Source organism: Perca flavescens, chromosome 5 (assembly GCF_004354835.1).
Source record: "Perca flavescens isolate YP-PL-M2 chromosome 5, PFLA_1.0, whole genome shotgun sequence".
In the NCBI taxonomy this organism is placed as follows: domain Eukaryota; kingdom Metazoa; phylum Chordata; class Actinopteri; order Perciformes; family Percidae; genus Perca; species Perca flavescens.
Genome location: NC_041335.1, coordinates 1,551,302 through 1,568,301, shown reverse-complemented (window position 1 = coordinate 1,568,301; position 17,000 = coordinate 1,551,302). Strand labels below are relative to the sequence as shown.

Genomic DNA, 17,000 nt, shown 5'->3' with positions numbered 1-17,000 from the left:
ATTAAGATTTCTGCACACAGAACCCATGTAGTTTATAACATCTGATGTTTGATTCTAAAGTAAACTAGCCAACAATTTAACAGCTACAAGTCCAGCTGAGATGATGAGACCATTAAACACACAGCTGGTTGGATCCTTTACACACACTACAATGGGAGGAGAGTTCTTCATAAAGTACTTTTACTTTTATTACTATAAGTACATTTTCCTGATGATACTTACAAACTTTTACTTAAGTAACATTTTCAATTGTAGGACTTTTACTTGTAACAGAGTACTTTTACAGTGTGGTATTAGTACTTTTACATAAGTAAAGGATCTGAACACTTCTTCCACCACTGGCGGGCTCGATATGTGATGGCAGGCTTAATACTTTGGCACACTGATTAACAAGAACATTTTAAAATGGCATCTTCATATTTGAAATGTAGCCGCGCCCTGTGCTACGGAATGCATTGGACTACATGTGAAATAGGTCTTGCAAATGTCTGTTCATCAGCAGTATAGCGTTACCTCTGAGAGGGCCTGGGCCTCCTGCAGCAGGGCCGACACGTAGGATTTTATTGTCGGGAAGGACAGCAGTGTTTGCAGCTTATGCTGAGCCACAGGAGACGCAGCCAGCTCCTTTAAACTGTACACAGAAGGAGTCAATGTACAGTATTTCCTCCACTGATTACCATTTCAAAGAACACTAGCCTTTTACATCAAACATGATTTTAATAGAAAGGAACACAATGAAATTAAAAGGTGCACTTATGCTATTGGCTTGCCTTGTCCATCTTATACATGCCCCAAGAAAATAATCTATCAATCTTGAGTGTTATCAGACAAAATGTTGTCAGGTACAGGCTAATATTGGCCAAGGAAATATCATTTTTCATCAATGTTTCTACAATAATTCATTCTTTACAAATGCTGCATCATGAGATCAATCTGAGTCCTCAGAATTGACGAAAAGACAACTTAACATTCAAAAAAATTAACACACAATATTGCATGTATCCTAACGATATAATAACAGTGGCCAAAGATTCAGTGTAGTCAGCTGCAGAAACCAAAAGCCTGCTTATCACCCAGTCAGTATTATCCATCGCAGCAACTTAACCAATGTAAAGTGGTGAAGGTACTACATCATGGTGACTGTAGAGCTGACATATAGTAATTTGTGTATTGGCAGCGGAGAAACACAGTCCATACATCAGAGTACATATGTAAAGCGTCTACAGTATGTCACGTAATGCTGGCAAAAATTAACTTACAAATATTTTCTACTGATACCAATGTACTGTATACATGTTCTGCACTTACACTATATGTGCAGCCCCAGGAAATAGCCATAACCTGGCACTCTGACTCAGACATTTATAAAAGATACCTTGGTGGCTTTTAGATAGTGTTACCAAACTGCCAGCAAAGAGGAACACAAGCACAACATCCTTAAACAGTGGTACAAACTCTTCTGTGTACTATATGTGACAAAGTTTAGCTTACTTCAAAGGTAAGGTTGATATTTTTCTCAAAATGTGATGCCTTGAATCTTTTTCTTAAAAAATTACAATATTCTTAGTCTTGTGAAACCACAACATTTTTATCATATCATGAATTAGTAATTTTTTTTGGTTCCTCTAATCTCTCATAGTCTGATTGCAGTCTGCTACAGTGTCTTGAACATTTTCAATTCCTACCCATAGTGGCTTCAATGTGCTTTGAACATAAAACATTTTAAAAGAGCAAGTTTTAATTGAACTCCCCACCTGATTGACCAGCCAGGCGGTTGTCCATGGCTCTCTGCGGTTCCTTGAGGAGTCTTTTCAGTGGATCCAGGATCACCTCGGCTCACCCTGTTCACACCAACTGTTGTCACATCCAGGCTTGCAGCAGGTGGATAGCTCTTAGTCACTGTGGTTTCCGTGAGTATAGCGGGATAGCTGCCAGGCTCAGCTGTATCTACGGCTGTACCATGGTCTCTGGTAAAGTCCTCTGTGCATAGTTTTTCCAATTCGGGCATACTGAGAGCCCTGAGCTGCCGCAACCTGCAGCGAGGAAGTTTGCCAGGTTTCCTCCGCAGCACCTGAGGGGTCTGTGGTGCTGTCCCATCTAGAGCTTTCTGAACTTGAGGCTCCCTATTGTCTTCAGTCAGGGGAGCTGTGTCACAGCTTGAATGTGGAAGCTCAAGGTTTATTAGTGTAATGCTAGATGGAGATTTACCAAGAAGAGGTGAGCAGGGTGTGGTAGGGAGTAGATTCTCCACATAAGAACTAAAACTCTTTTGCCGTGCCCGGTAGTCAATAGAATTAACCAACCCCATATAACCAGCAATCCTTTGGTTAAGTGAGGCTCTATATGACAGAGCATAAGACTGAATGTCACTGCTTTTAGCCACCGGCTTATCAAAGTGAGCCAGGTTTTCAAAGGACTTTATCTTATGTCGTACAGAGAAGGGATTGTAGTCTGCAGACAAGGCAGTGTCCGTGGAGAAGCTTTGCCTTTCCATTGTCTTAATGTACAGTCTGGATGTGCTGGACTTTAGGGTCTCACTTGTCTCCACAATACCACTGGGTTTTGTAGTTGAATTAGTTTCATATTTAGTAGAACACAGTGAATTAAATACTGTGGTACTGACCATGCCATTAGTTTTTTCTACTGTGGGGTTGGCAGGAGAAAGCATGGGCGATAATCTTGCATATGTGCCTCTTTGAGGGGATTTAGAGTCTTTTGAATTCTCTGTATCATTGTGTGCCATAACTGGCGGTGATGAGCCAGATAACGAAGACAGTCGAACTTCTATAAATGTTCTCTGAGTAGCAGGGGGGTGGGATTGGCTCTGTGATTTGGCTGGTGCTTTGGAGCCCAAATGGATGTCCTTCTCTTTGGCCAGTTGTACAGTTTGTAATGTGCTACCTGAAGGGAACGGCTCAGCTGTAACTTGCCATCTGTCACCTTCTTTGTGCATATCAAGACTGCTGTTGATATCAGGCTGGTTATTGGTCTTCAAAAAGCTGGACATGGTTGCTGTTGGTGGTAATTTTGTTGACGGGTTCAAGGAAGCATTGATGTTTAAAGGAAGTGGACTTTCACTCCTGGTATATTTTTGGAAAAGCTCCTCCTGTGGTTTCTTCTTACTCTTCATACTTAGACCCTTTAATTTGGGAGCACTAGTGTTTGGTCTGATTTGAGTTTCAACCTGGAGTTTAAAGTTACTACTCCACACAGGGTGGTCTAAATTATCAAGGAGTTTTAGCCCAGAGTTGTTCTTAAGCACAGATATAGCATGTGGGTTTAAATTTGTTCTACACTCCAAGACTCTCTCTTTGTTTGTCATTGATGCTGACACCCTTTTATCCGATCTGCTGATGTTTGAATCCGAGGTCTCTGATTCCATTGAAGGTAAATGGGGTGTTTGTATATCCAAGTGCTTCAATAAAGCTGAGGTCAGTGAGGCATCTGCATGCACGTTTTCAGTAGACCCTTGTGTGGCACTGTGGCTAACTGGAGGAGAGGGGCTGCTGTAAGTGCTTAGACTTTCAGGATTGGATGCCACACATGCTTGAACTTGGTCACAGGATTCAGTGGCACTATTATTGTGGCACTTCATAGAAGACACAGGTATTGCAATGTCGAAAGATTGGCATAGTTGCTCTGTAGAGGAGAGCGCTAACAACTGAGAGAGCTGTGAGTATTGGGTAGTTGTAACAAAGTTTTCTTTGTTTGTCAGTGCGACATCAGCAGAGACATGCAACACATCAAAGCACTGGTCCAGGTTTGTGTTCGGACTGCTAGCATGCTGAAAAGATGAAGACCCATTTGGTGACTGGCTTAAATGTGAGAGTCCACCAGCATCAGGTTGCTGGGCATCAAATGAACAAAGCTCCACTTCCTCCTCATCTGAGGAGGGCTCATGAAGACTACCACCACTGGCCATCGTATTGAGCATTACACTGCTGTCAGTGGTGGAGTTACTGTCATCATCACTGTCATCTTCTATGGGGTACATATACTTAGGACCAGCATCATCAGGCCTTTTGGGACGTGATTCATTGAAAACATCTGAGCTGCTCTCCTTTAGTTGGTTCGCATGTGTTGTCTCCACAGGAGACATGGCACCTTTTTCACTTCCTGCATCCAAGATGGAACAGTCCAGGGGACCGGACTGTATTGGAACCTGTATGCCAGCTTTCTCAGACAGGGTTATTGTCTTTTGGTTTGAACAGGAGGATACAGGCTCATCACATTTGGTGTGTGTGTTTTTATCACTGCTCACTTCTGATAAAATGTCATCTATATTGGTGATGGGTATTTCGAAGTTATGAACTGTTTGGCTTGTGTGGTTGGAATTCCCAGAATTTGCACTTGTAACTTGTCCTTCATTAGAAGTCCCCTGAACAGATCTGGCTGGGTTCATTCTAGTGGCTCCATCACTGCTCCCTGATGACATTATCAAACTGGACAGTCGATCTACAGCTGGGACCAGAAATAAAAAGTAAGCTCTTTAGTCAGAACTGAATGAGAGAGAAGCGTTAATCATTTGACATAACATATGCATGTTTTTCCAAAATGGTAAATGGACTGAACTTATATAAAGCGCTTTTGTACCTTAACGGACAAAGTGCTTTACACTTGGCCTCTCATTCACCCATTCACACACAGACACCCCTATGAAAAAAACACTTTCTAAAAACGCTATTTTATGTTGCAGGATAGTGAGGTTACATACATGTCATGCCATAGAACAACATTATTCAAGAAGAATGTCCAGGGAGATGGTTTTTCAGTAATACTATGTCAATGTGATCTTCATCTAGAAGGTCCTTAGGGATCATAGCATTGAGCCATCCTACACTGAATATTTCTTAGGCTATATTTATATTGCTACGTTTTGGTTTAAAATGAACATCTTCTGCTACGTTTCCCCCCTCTCACTTGTGACCCGTTTTGCTTTGGAAGCGGGGTTGTGTTTCAGTCTCAACGGCCGCAAACGGAGACCTTGGCAACACCGACGCCAACGTTTCTCCTCCTGATTGGGTCTCATCGGTCACGTCGTCTCATTCTCTGAGACTACAGCTACTAACGTTACCATGGCAACTACCAGCAGCTATTCTCCACGCTGCCTCCTGTTTATGTCCAGTATACCTGAGTGTTGATAAGATATGAGGTTTGGGTGTCTTAGTTTAAACAGAGATTGGAGATAAAAACACTTTTGGCTCAAAATTCAAATGCTTAAAATCCAAAACGTAGCGGTGTAAATGTAGCCTTAGTTTACACCCTGCAATACCCAGAGCATTTAGAATCCCCAAATCTGGCTGTTCTATACTATAGTTATGTAGATGTGGTTTACCTCATGGTCAGTCACAACATTTAATTAATTACAGTTTTAATTGTAATTTCATTTAAATGTATTGGTTTAACAAAGGCCATGAAAACCTCCCAAGGTCTGTGAGATATCTTGATAATAAACCAAATAAACAGAGGCAAACTCAAAACCTCTTTAATGGAAAAAACAGAAGGATCAAAGAGAGGGTTGATTACACATTTTCAACTCTAAAGAGATTTGATATGTCTAGACCAGAGCAATAACATCTGCACAATTCAACTCAGAGCTAGAAATACCTCAGGTTGAATGGAAGCTTTGGCATAACAGATGTAGCAATGTAACTATAGTTAAGCTAAGACTAAAAGTTATATAATTATTATAATAGTTATATAATTATGATATTATTTAAATGGTTATTATAAATAAAATGATGGATCAGATTATAAAATTTGGGGATTCATAAAATAAAGAGAGGCTATTCATGCAGGCACATAGTAAAACACAGTAACTACATACTCTACGTTGCATCAGAGATGTTAGATTGTGTCAGCCAAGACTCAAAGTTGGTGTGTACAGTATATGTCTATATTTTGGTTGACAGAAATTAATTCATTGATTAGTTCACAACATTTAGGTACTAGAGACATTGCTGTGGTTGCTCCAGGATCTCACCCGAGTAGTTCTTCTACTAATAACCATAAAATAAAGAATTTACAGGAGTCCTAAATCTTCAGTTTGAAAAAAAATGTTAAAGGACTTTTTTCTTTCATCATATAAATCTGTAAATTGATCCCTATTCCTTCAACAGCAATCCAACAAGTTGGTAATTGATGGGTAGATGTTGAAAATGCTAATAATAAATAATAACCCCCGTTTGAAGATCATTTAATAAATCAAACACTTTTTGGTGACCAAGAAACAGCGATCCACAGCAATGTCTATGCTACACTAAATTAAGATTTACACTACTCCACTATAAAATTCTCAATTCTCAAACTAAGACACAGAAAGCATACAGGGAGTTAAGCTACGGGATAGATATGGTATTGGTAACAAAAGGTTAAATATACTGTATAAGATAGTCACCATGGATAGAAAGCCAGATGCTTGCAGGTTGCTTTGGGGAAGTACATGAGGGAGGTTTGATCCTACACCTTTGGTCGGCACAAAAGGGAAAGAAATGGCGCTCTATTTAAAGGCAAACTGAGTAGCATTCTGGTACTAATTAGAAGAAGCGTAATACACCTTTAATAAATACACCAACACATCACGTGTGGAATCTCTACACTGGAGGTTGCGAGTGCAAAGTTGGCACAAGCCATTGAGTCACATTAGTCACATTTATGGGAAATATCTGCTGAGTGTGCAGTCACTACTGATTGGCTGAAGTGCATTGCCAGATGACATTACATTACATTGCCTCAAAACTTAAGTTAGATTCAACTCTATTTTTGGACCTCCCTGCATTTCCTTTCTCTCTGTGGCCCTGTTCTTACTTGGCATTAACATGCCTCTCCACATGCGATCCACTTGTGATCAGGTTTCATTTCCCCGCCGTTGTGTGTGTGTATAAATGTCAGTTGTTACGCTCACATAAATCACAAACCTGCGGTGACGATTGCCGATGGGCGTACTTTTCTTTGCCCGGTATTTTCCATTTTATGAACCTAAAAACAAATGTATTGTTTCAACGTCCAACACACAAGATTCACTCGCAGTGGTTTCTGTGACATGAGAAATACTTTTAAAATACTAATGTTTAAAAATACAAAAAACGCCAAAATACACAGAGCTATGTATTGCTGGGATGTTGAGGACGAAGACAGCAAATGAGTGCGTAGTTCCGCTCAGAGTTGAGTAGGCGGTCCTTAATGTGGCCCAGGACACATACACGTCCTGCAGGGTAAATCCAGACAGCTAGCTAGACTATCTGTCCAATCTGAGTTTTCTGTTGCACGACTAAAACTATTATTGAACGTACACATGTTCCACCAAAACCAGTTCCTTCCCGAGGCTATTTAGCAGAGGCACCGTGGCTCTGTACGGAGTTTAGCGCCGCCCAAGACGATTGTGATTGGTTTAAAGAAATGTCAATAAACCAGAGCACGTTTTTCTCCCATCCCTGAATGCTGTGTGGACCAGCCAGACCTTCCTCCGCAGCGCTGTGGAGGAAGGTCTGGCAATGCAAGACTATGCCAGGTGTGAACAGGGCCTCTGTCTCTGCATCAGGAACCCTGCTACTTAAAAAGATCAAATGTGTAGTCCTAAGGTTATTGAACAACGGGATCACACTGATGCTGAATGACCTATACCTTGTGAATAATAAGACATCATTCTAAGCCAAGCTCCTACCTGAAACTGGTCTCTTTATTTCCAAGGACAATGTGATGGGAAGGTTGTGCATGAGCTCACAGATTTCCTGGTAAGAAGACGAGCGCACCGACTTTTCCCCAATTTTCACAATCTCATCTCCACGACACAGCTTACCAGTAGATTCCTGGATGTTCAATTAAACAAAGAAGAGATCAAATTGAGCTTTTCCCTTAGCAACAGAATCACAAGCCACAAATACCCAAAAAAGCCTAATTATTTTTTTCTTTCTTTATATAACTCAAACAGTGCATACTGCCATCAGTTCTGAAGTATCCATTCACTGTGGGAATTTTTGGGTCTTTGTAAATTAGAGTGTGTTCTAGACCTACTCGAGCTGTAAAGTGTCCTGAGAAAGCTCCTATTGTGATTTGACACTATGAATACATTGATATTGATATTGAATTGAATTTATATTAGACTGATTTGAGGATGAAACCAATCAGACATACCTTTTCTGCCGCACCTCCAGGCTTTAGCCCAGCAACGACAACTTTCAGAGGGGATGACATAATCTCCAGGTCGAGACCAAAGGACTCATCCTCGCTTCTCTTCAGGGTCACAGTGTCGATGGTACAAACACCCACAAGCTCACTGGCATCTCCCTTCTTACAGTGCTGATGGGGTACCAACCCACCTGCAGGCTTGGGGTTTCTCCCACACGGTGTGACAAGGGAAGGGGGCTGGGATGGGCCCGAGCCTGGAGAGGGCTCATCCACTTTGGGCTTTTGCTGCTGGGGCAAGTTTGGTGCTTCAATGCTCATCATACTTTTGACCCGTGTCACTGCTTTATGCTCAAGCTTGGGGGAGCGCTTTGACTCCAACTGTCCATCATCTTGGTTTGTATAGTTCTCACTATTGATGGTCAAATTACTGGGCCTGGAGCCCATACTGCTTGCCCCTCCTGCGTTGCAAATATGCATGAAGGGTGACTTTGAACCAGGTGACTCTGACTTACCTTCCTCACACTGTGAGAAACTACCATAGAGTGGTGTTGTCACATCGTCGCTGCCACACCTCTGCAAATCCCTACCATCGTCACGGTTTCCATTTATATCTAACGTCGATGCAGCACTTACAACTGCTGAACCACGTTTGGACATTTCGGATGCTTGGGCATCATTGAAGTTGACAGAGTCAGATTTTGTTGGGCTGTGGAAGAGCCCGGTGTTCCTAGCGTTGTCGGAGTTCTCGCCATCGCTGAGCTCATCCTCGAAGCACATGAGGCGGCGCTGACGGAGCAGGGGGCTTCGCACAGAGGTGGGGCTGGAGCCAGCGACGAGCTGGCACACTGCCTCTGCATGGTGACTGAGAGGAACAGGGGTCTTGTCTTGCGATGTGTTGTACACAGGGTCACTTGCCACTTCTGTTACAGAGGTGAATGCTGAAAATAAGGTGCAGGTTACAAAAATGAACAGGTTAACAAATTAACATTGCCAAATAAAACATACGAAGATGACACGGTACCACAAAGCATTAAAGCTTTTTTAAATTGTGGGCCCCTATTCCCAGATGGGGGTTTAAATTACATCAAGAGTAGACCCTGGTCTAAGACAGTTAACCCAGTCTTAAAATTGGCTTTCTGAAACACATTAAATTTGGATCGGTGCCCATTTTGGGATTTACCATACAAACGTTAACAAGCATGAAAAAAACATGGTCAAATATAGAGCTGCACGATATTAGGAAAATATGCGATAATGTAATACCGCAATAGCAATATTACATGCTCTATCTATCTATCTATCTATCTATCTATCTATCTATCTATCTATGTTGAATCCCTGCCCAGGGAACCAGTCCTAAAACCTTTTCATGGCATTTAAATGGGTGAAGTTGTTACCATGTGGCTGTGATGAGTTGTCATCCATGGAAGTACTGTAGCTCTGCTGGTGGAGCGCCTCTTCACTGTTGGAGCCCATCAGCATGGATTCAGACAAGAAGGAGTGACTGGAAGAGTCCTGGGAGAAGTACTGAGATAACTCCGTCTCTGAGCTCAGAGACCCCTGCTACAGAGGTGGGAACATGAAAGAAGAGCAAATCAAGGGAAAGGATGAAAAACAGCCACACCACACACATTTTTTTAAGTGCAGCAGTTCTCCCCAATAAGCCATGTAAACGTACATTTGTGGAAAATGAACTGCCGAAGTTAAAATATGCAGCTAAGCAGAGGTGGGACCAAGTCACCGTCTTGCAAGTCTCAAGTCTTTGCACTGACGTCCCAAGTCAAGTCCCAAGTCAAGACTAACAAGTCCCAAGTCAAGTCCAAAGTCCAAAACGCTGTATTTTGAGTCCTACACAAGTCATCATGCAATATTCACAACAGAGTAATACATTAAGTTTACACAAATCATGAATGCCTCAAATGTGTATTTATATATCAAGTGTAACTGAATTGTAATAACACTGACACAGCACTTTCATACTTTTATAATGTGTTATGCCTAAATAAATTAAAAAGATAAATTTCAAAGAAAAAAAACTGACTTTATGGATAAATTGTGTGTGTGTGCATGTGTGTGAGAGAGAACATAAGCGTTTGCATAAACAGTTTTCTCGAAAGTCATCAAATTTCAGTCCAAGTCACGTGACTCGAGTCCACACCTCTGCAGCTAAGGTATCTGACCCAGTCCCTGGGTTTTACTGTATTACAGTCCAGATCCACTTTTGCAACACAACTGAACACAACTAAAATTTCCCTAACAACACCTTACAAGGTCTCAAATCTATTCGATAAACCAATTTGTGTGACGTATCATTACGCACAGGTTTTTATTCGCTTAAAAGCCGTTGGATGGAAACACTTTCACCGGCTTTACTCACACTCAGATCATTCGATTGACAAGTAGATTGAAACTATTGACACTGCGTTAGAGACTCCTTGGCTCTGATTGGCTGTTTTCATTATGCCATTAGCAGCACCAGGAGGAGGCAGAGGAACATGATTGTTTCACATATTTTCACAGATTATAGTTTTTTATAGAAGTAACCAACTGGAGGTTTGAGAAGAATGAAACTGAACCTAGCAATGTGTGTGTACAAACTAATACATGAATATTGAATGAAAACGTACTCTACTGGCAGGCTCAAGGAATCTCTTCATGGTCCAGCTGAGAGTGGGGGACCCGTCTCCCTGCCTGTCCTTCATCGCTGGGGAGGGGCTCTTACAGGACACACCTACAGGTTACAATTATCACAGATAGGATAAGATACCCAGAACATCTGAGCCATGCTGCTGAACTTCCTTTAACCCTTAGATGTTAAAGGTCCCATGGCATGAAAATGTCCCTTTATGAGGTTTATATAGGAATATACGTTCCCCCAGTGACTAGAAAAATGCACCATGTCATAGGACCTTTAAACTTCATCTGTAAAATGTCTAAGGGTGTTTTCACACAGCTATATACAGTATAGCTCTGCTCCCAATCAGCTGATTAGTTTTTAAACTTGGAGCGATTTCCCCCCGGTTCGGTTTCGTTTCACACAAAAATCCAAGCGTACCAAAATCTGTCATTACAAACCACGCCAGAACGCTCACTCCGCTTATTGGTCAGATGTGTCTGGGGCAGGAGCAATACAGGAAGAAGGTCCTGTGTTCTGGGGCACGTTCAATCTCAAAACAGTGTGCTCTGGGTTGAACGACATGTTTCCTTGGAACGGTGTGAAATGGTGTGCAACGGCTTTGAGTTATGTTTTCTCCCGTTTGGCTCTGCTTTATTGGCTGTGACACAGGTAGTCTATATCCACGACGTTCCACTTCCGGGACTGCTCCGGTTCCGCCAGAAATTCCGCAAGATTTCACTCTTTTCGGCCGGATGTGCGTCCCCTTCCTCTTCCTTTGTGTTGGCGTTCTAACCTCCAGTGGATTTGTGAGGACTATGGTTAACTGCTCCTCAGATCTCTGCAGGGTAAATCCAGACAGCTAGCTAGACTATCTGTCCAATCTGAGTTTTCTGTTGCACGACTAAAACTACTTTTGAACGTACACATGTTCCACCAAAACAAGTTGTTCAACGCACCCCCGTTTCAGTTTAAATAAATGTGTTGCTACATTTTGTCGGGTCTGAACGTGGCCCTGGACTTTTAGTGCGCATCGAGTTTGATTGCTGCATTCCCGCCTGCCCCAACAAACCGCACCAAGGGGGAACCCAACTCTAGTGTGATTCAACCAAACTAAACAAGGGAGGTGTGAAAGCGCCCTAAGGTAACCTGTAAAATGATCGCAGTGCAGGAGTAGATACAATAGGAAAAGACAAATGTCAGTGTAGGTAAAGGTATCAGACCTTGGGAGTGAGATGATTGTCTGTTTTTGCTCATTTTGTCCCTGTGTGTGGATCGAGCTATCATGTGATCCATCTCCTGTTCTGATACCTGAGGAAGACAAGGAGATGCAAGAGTTTTATCAAAAGGGGAACACCACCACGCTGGAAACGGCTAGAAATAAAACACAACAGGCATCATATGGAATGTTAAATAAAAAATGTATATAAAGAAAGGTATGAAAAGTAAAAAGGGCACAGAATAAGAACATGCAGTCGTATGTATAAGTACAAATATTGCATGTGAGAATATATTACACATACTGTAGGTACTGTATGTTGATACGACAATGAAAGATGAGAGCTTGTGTCTTTGTTGCTGTGATATGAACCCTCACTGGTTTGTCTTCTGCAAATATGGCCAACACTCTTGGAACAAAACCCCATTAAAGGCAGCACTGTGCTTCAAATGAAGTGCATGTGCGCGTCTGAAAAATCCTTTCTGATATCACGAGGGGCTGCGCCCATCACACAATGTGACAGTCAGCATGGGCTGTGAAAGTAAGTTCTATTTTTTTATTCTTCATTCAGGAGAATCTTAAACAAAGTGAAAGAACTCTCTATGGCCGGACCAAGCTTTGACTTTGGCCAATCACCCCCATGGTGGCTGGCAGTATAGGTCATAAGCCCCGCTTAGGCATGTTAGGCAATTGGACATGGGCCAAATTAAAATATCAAAATACACGTCAAATACATTTTTCCCAAAGATGTTTTTTTTTGTCATTTTAGGAAGTTCTGATCACACTGATGTTTGTTCATTTTTCTGATCAGTTTTGTTTTTATTAGTTATTTGATGCTAGAAAAACGGGTTGAAATGTCATAATTGAAAGCTGTGATTGACTCGCGATTGGACGGGACCCCCCCTATTGGTGCTTTAACAAAATATTAACACAATGAGAGGTTTGATAAATAATCACCAATAATGTTGAAATAATGACTAAGTGGGTAAAGGCAAATAATAACACATCTAGTAAGTCAGAAAAGTATATCACTTTACTGTAATACAGCCTTTAAAACCAGGAAAAGACAACACTTGTTTCATATCACAATATTAGGATATCCAAACTTTAAGACAATATCTAGCCTCATATATCGATGTCCATATAGTATGGATATGATGCCCAGCCCTAGATCAATCTATATAATCAGAGACAGACTTGCTCTCACCTTGGGGTTAGGATGCCTGCTGATGATGAGACTGACCGGTCCAGGGCCACATTCACTGAGGATGGCGTAGGCCTCGCTGAGAGCAGCATGACGCAGACTGACCGAGTCCACCTCCAGGATCTGATCTCCACGGCTGCATGCATAAAACATATTTAAAAATGAATATGAAATAAAGAAACAATAAATAAAGAAACAAATAACACATACATATTACTATATAACATTAAGAAAGAAAAGAATGCAGCTGTATGGATTAGAGCAGTATGTGCAAACAAACATGTATGTTAACATTATATGAACAATAAATGATGCATTAACACACTTTTCAATCACTGAGCTCATATGAAAGTGTGCTGCTCATTTGGTGTATTTGCATCAGTGCTACTACAGATTAGGGATGCAGGGTATGAGGAAAATATGTGACATGCCATAATGTTGTTGAATATCGCGATAACGATATTACTCGAGATACATAAACAGAGATTCAAGTGTACTCAGTTCTGCCTTTCTGCTGCTTTCGGTATTCTTCTACAATACAACACACTGCTTGTTGGATATAAAACAACTAAAAGGAAAATTGAACATTATATTGAATATAAAAGGCTCCACTAAAAAAAAAAGAATGACAGTTAGATTTAAAGTGCAGTTTTCTACTGATATTTTCTTTCAACTAACACAAAAAAATCTTTTTTGTGTCTATCTCGATATATCACAGCGTTTCACAATGTGTATATTGCGGCAGTTGATATTGCGATGACGATAAAAAAAAACCGATGTATTGTGCAGCCCTACTACAGATTAGTATTAGTCCATCAGGACAACTCAAAGATGACCCTGAGGTTTTTACCTGAGCCTGCCGTCCATCTTGGCCACAGATCCCAGCGCCAGGCTGTGGATGTAGATGCCAGGAGCAGAGTTCTCCAGGGTCAGACAGCAAACTCCAATCCCAAGACCAACGCCAGGCTCTAAAGAAAATCCATATTTACTATCAGAAAAGAAGTTACCCATCACTGCACAAAGTATGACAGTTAGCCCAAATATGTAGGCTAATTCACAAGGAGATATTTTAACAGCCGCAGAATGCCTTCAAGGATACATTACACAAAAGTAACGGGGCTGTCCCGTTACTTTAGTTTTGGTCTGGGTCCGTGTTTCCTGGTCTGAGCCCCTTAGTTCCAAAGAAGAGAAATCTTTATTCTACATCTTACAATGATATTTTAGACAATAGTGTTCATCCCACTGTGTTGCAACAGTTTGTGTTTGTCCCTTTTCTGTTTTAACATGCCGAAGCTCCCGAGCACAAACACAGCTCCATAAAGAAATGATTTCTCAGTTTGCTGTAGAAGAACTTGACTGCACGCCGTATGCCTTCAGGATGAACTGGAACGCTGACTTTGAGCCAGACCTGATCACCCAGCCTCAGTGTTTTTCACAGCTCCCCTGTCTTTACGTCTGTGATGGATTTTAGCTCTTTACATCAGTGAACCTTGTGATACTCAGACTCAAACGGACTCTGCTGATTTTTTATTTTACAGGTTTCAGCAGTAATCCAGAATGATAAATCTGCAGAATTTAGCGGATTGTTTTTCTGCTCTGGGGTGGAGATGTGTTTTTTTAAATTCATTTAAAATCTGTGGTAAATCGGTGTAATTTGGCGTCTGCAGATTCTGCATGTCCTTGGTGATAAAGTTTGTTACTTTGACCTTGAATAAAGTATATATGGAAAACAATATGATGCAAATTTACTCTGCTTCTACGTGTCTGAATAATATACCATCAGGACATCTCCTATCAGGAAATGAAAACCAAGGAGTGGTATCTAAATATGTCTTGGGGTTCTCCATCAAGTCTGCCAACCTTTGTTAAGTGTGACCTCCATGATGATGCAGTCTTTTGGACCCGGCCCGGGGCCCCTGTGGCTGTCAGCCTCTTCAAGACCTGAGGGGACGGGTGTTCCCCCGCTGGTGTTGGAGTTGGGTGAGCTGGAGCGGCTGAGCAGGGTGGGGGTTGGGCAGGGCGTCAGGCTGGGACTGCGCAGACGGGTTCGTATTGTCAGTGTCACTACACCTTTTTTCAGTTGCTGTTGGAAGAATATAAATGAGGTTCAGCATTACGGAAGTAGAGGTGAAACTTGTTTTAGCTTTCTGACTGAGCTTCAGACAACTACAAAAAAATATGATTTTTCCAAAAAACAACTAAAAGAATGCTTTTTAAAGGGTAACTTCTGATTTTTCAAACTGGACCCTATTTTTCCATGCTTTTGTGTGTTAAGTGACAGCACTGTTTCAAATTGGTCCAGTATTAGGCAAGAGCGCTGCGGCAAAACAAGCTGCAATGAAACGTTAATGGGCAAATGCGGACATTCAGTTTGGTCCTCTAAAAGTTCTGTTTTTACCACTGACAGGCTCAGATTATTATCCTAAGTGTCGGACAACATTATGGAAAGGATCCCTACAGAGATAGACCTTGTCGTTAATGAGTAAGATCCTTTTAGTTTAACATGAAACAGCCCCAAAATCACCATCACCAAACTCCACCAGACTCCATGTAAATAATAATACTCTTTTATCATCGTAAAACACGCTGCATTCGAAGTCAACAGAAACAAAATAAAACTATCAAAAGCCGTCTTGGTTAATCTTTCCATTGTTCCAACAATCACCACTCTGGTTTGGTTGAAATAAACCCTTAATGCACCAATTTACATGTGGAAATATGCTGGCTCTATACACGCTAAAAGTCCTGATTATTTACATGGAGTCTGGTGGAGATATGCTGGCTCTATACACGCTAAAAGTCCTGATTATTTACATGGAGTCTGGTGGAGATATGCTGGCTCTATACACGCTAAAAGTCCTGATTATTTACATGGAGTCTGGTGGAGATATGCTGGCTCTATACACGCTAAAAAGTCCTGATTATTTACATGGAGTCTGGTGGAGATATGCTGGCTCTATACACGCTAAAAGTCCTGATTATTTACATGGAGTCTGGTGGAGATATGCTGGCTCTATACACGCTAAAAGTCCTGATTATTTACATGGAGTCTGGTGGAGATATGGTGGCTCTATACACGCTAAAAGTCCTGATTATTTACAAGGAGTCTGGTGGAAATATGCTGGCTCTATACACGCTAAAAGTCCTGATTATTTACATGGAGTCTGGTGGAAATATGCTGGCTCTATACACGCTAAAAGTCCTGATTATTTACATGGAGTCTGGTGGAGATATGCTGGCTCTATACACGCTAAAAGTCCTGATTATTTACATGGAGTCTGGTGGAGATATGCTGGCTCTATACACACCAAAAGTCCTGATTATTTACATGGAGTCTGGTGGAGATATGCTGGCTCTATACACGCTAAAAGTCCTGATTATTTACATGGAGTCTGGTGGAGATATGCTGGCTCTATACACGCTAAAAGTTCTGATTATTTACAAGGAGTCTGGTGGATATATGCTGGCTCTATACACGCTAAAAGTCCTGATTATTTACATGGAGTCTGGTGGGTTTGGAGATGGTGATTTCATGGCTGTTTCTGGTTAAACAAAAAGGATCTTACTCTTAAAAAAAAGGTCTATCTCTGTAGGGATCCTTTCCATAATGTTGTCAGACACTTCGAATAACAATCTGAGCCTGTCAGCGGCAAAAAAACGAGAGGACGAAATTGACAGTTACATTGCAGCCCGGTTCGTAGCTGCCAGTTACAGCGTTCACTCAATACTGGACCAATTTTTTGTTGTATTTATTAGACACCAATGGATGGGAAAATACGGTCCCTGTTAAAAAAATACTGAAATTCCCCTTTAACAAGTCATTGGTCTCTTCACCA

At 41.4% G+C, this 17,000-nt stretch overlaps 1 protein-coding gene across 4 annotated transcripts in view; it reads right to left on the bottom strand.

Moving 5' to 3' along the window:
• The window catches only part of pdzd2 (PDZ domain containing 2), a 76,960-nt gene that overhangs the window by 10,684 nt on the left and 49,276 nt on the right, over positions 1–17,000 (bottom strand). For 3 of the 4 annotated variants that reach the window (XM_028578418.1, XM_028578421.1, XM_028578420.1), the window contains exons 13-22: positions 15,025–15,247; positions 14,015–14,132; positions 13,168–13,300; positions 11,965–12,052; positions 10,755–10,858; positions 9,525–9,690; positions 8,134–9,065; positions 7,664–7,808; positions 1,755–4,461; positions 514–631 (exon numbers count right to left, since the gene is read on the bottom strand). In XM_028578418.1, coding sequence (XP_028434219.1) covers positions 514–631; positions 1,755–4,461; positions 7,664–7,808; positions 8,134–9,065; positions 9,525–9,690; positions 10,755–10,858; positions 11,965–12,052; positions 13,168–13,300; positions 14,015–14,132; positions 15,025–15,247 — 4,734 coding nt within the window. The remainder of the gene's footprint in view (positions 1–513; positions 632–1,754; positions 4,462–7,663; positions 7,809–8,133; positions 9,066–9,524; positions 9,691–10,754; positions 10,859–11,964; positions 12,053–13,167; positions 13,301–14,014; positions 14,133–15,024; positions 15,248–17,000) is intronic. The other variant, XM_028578419.1, reaches the window with a different exon arrangement.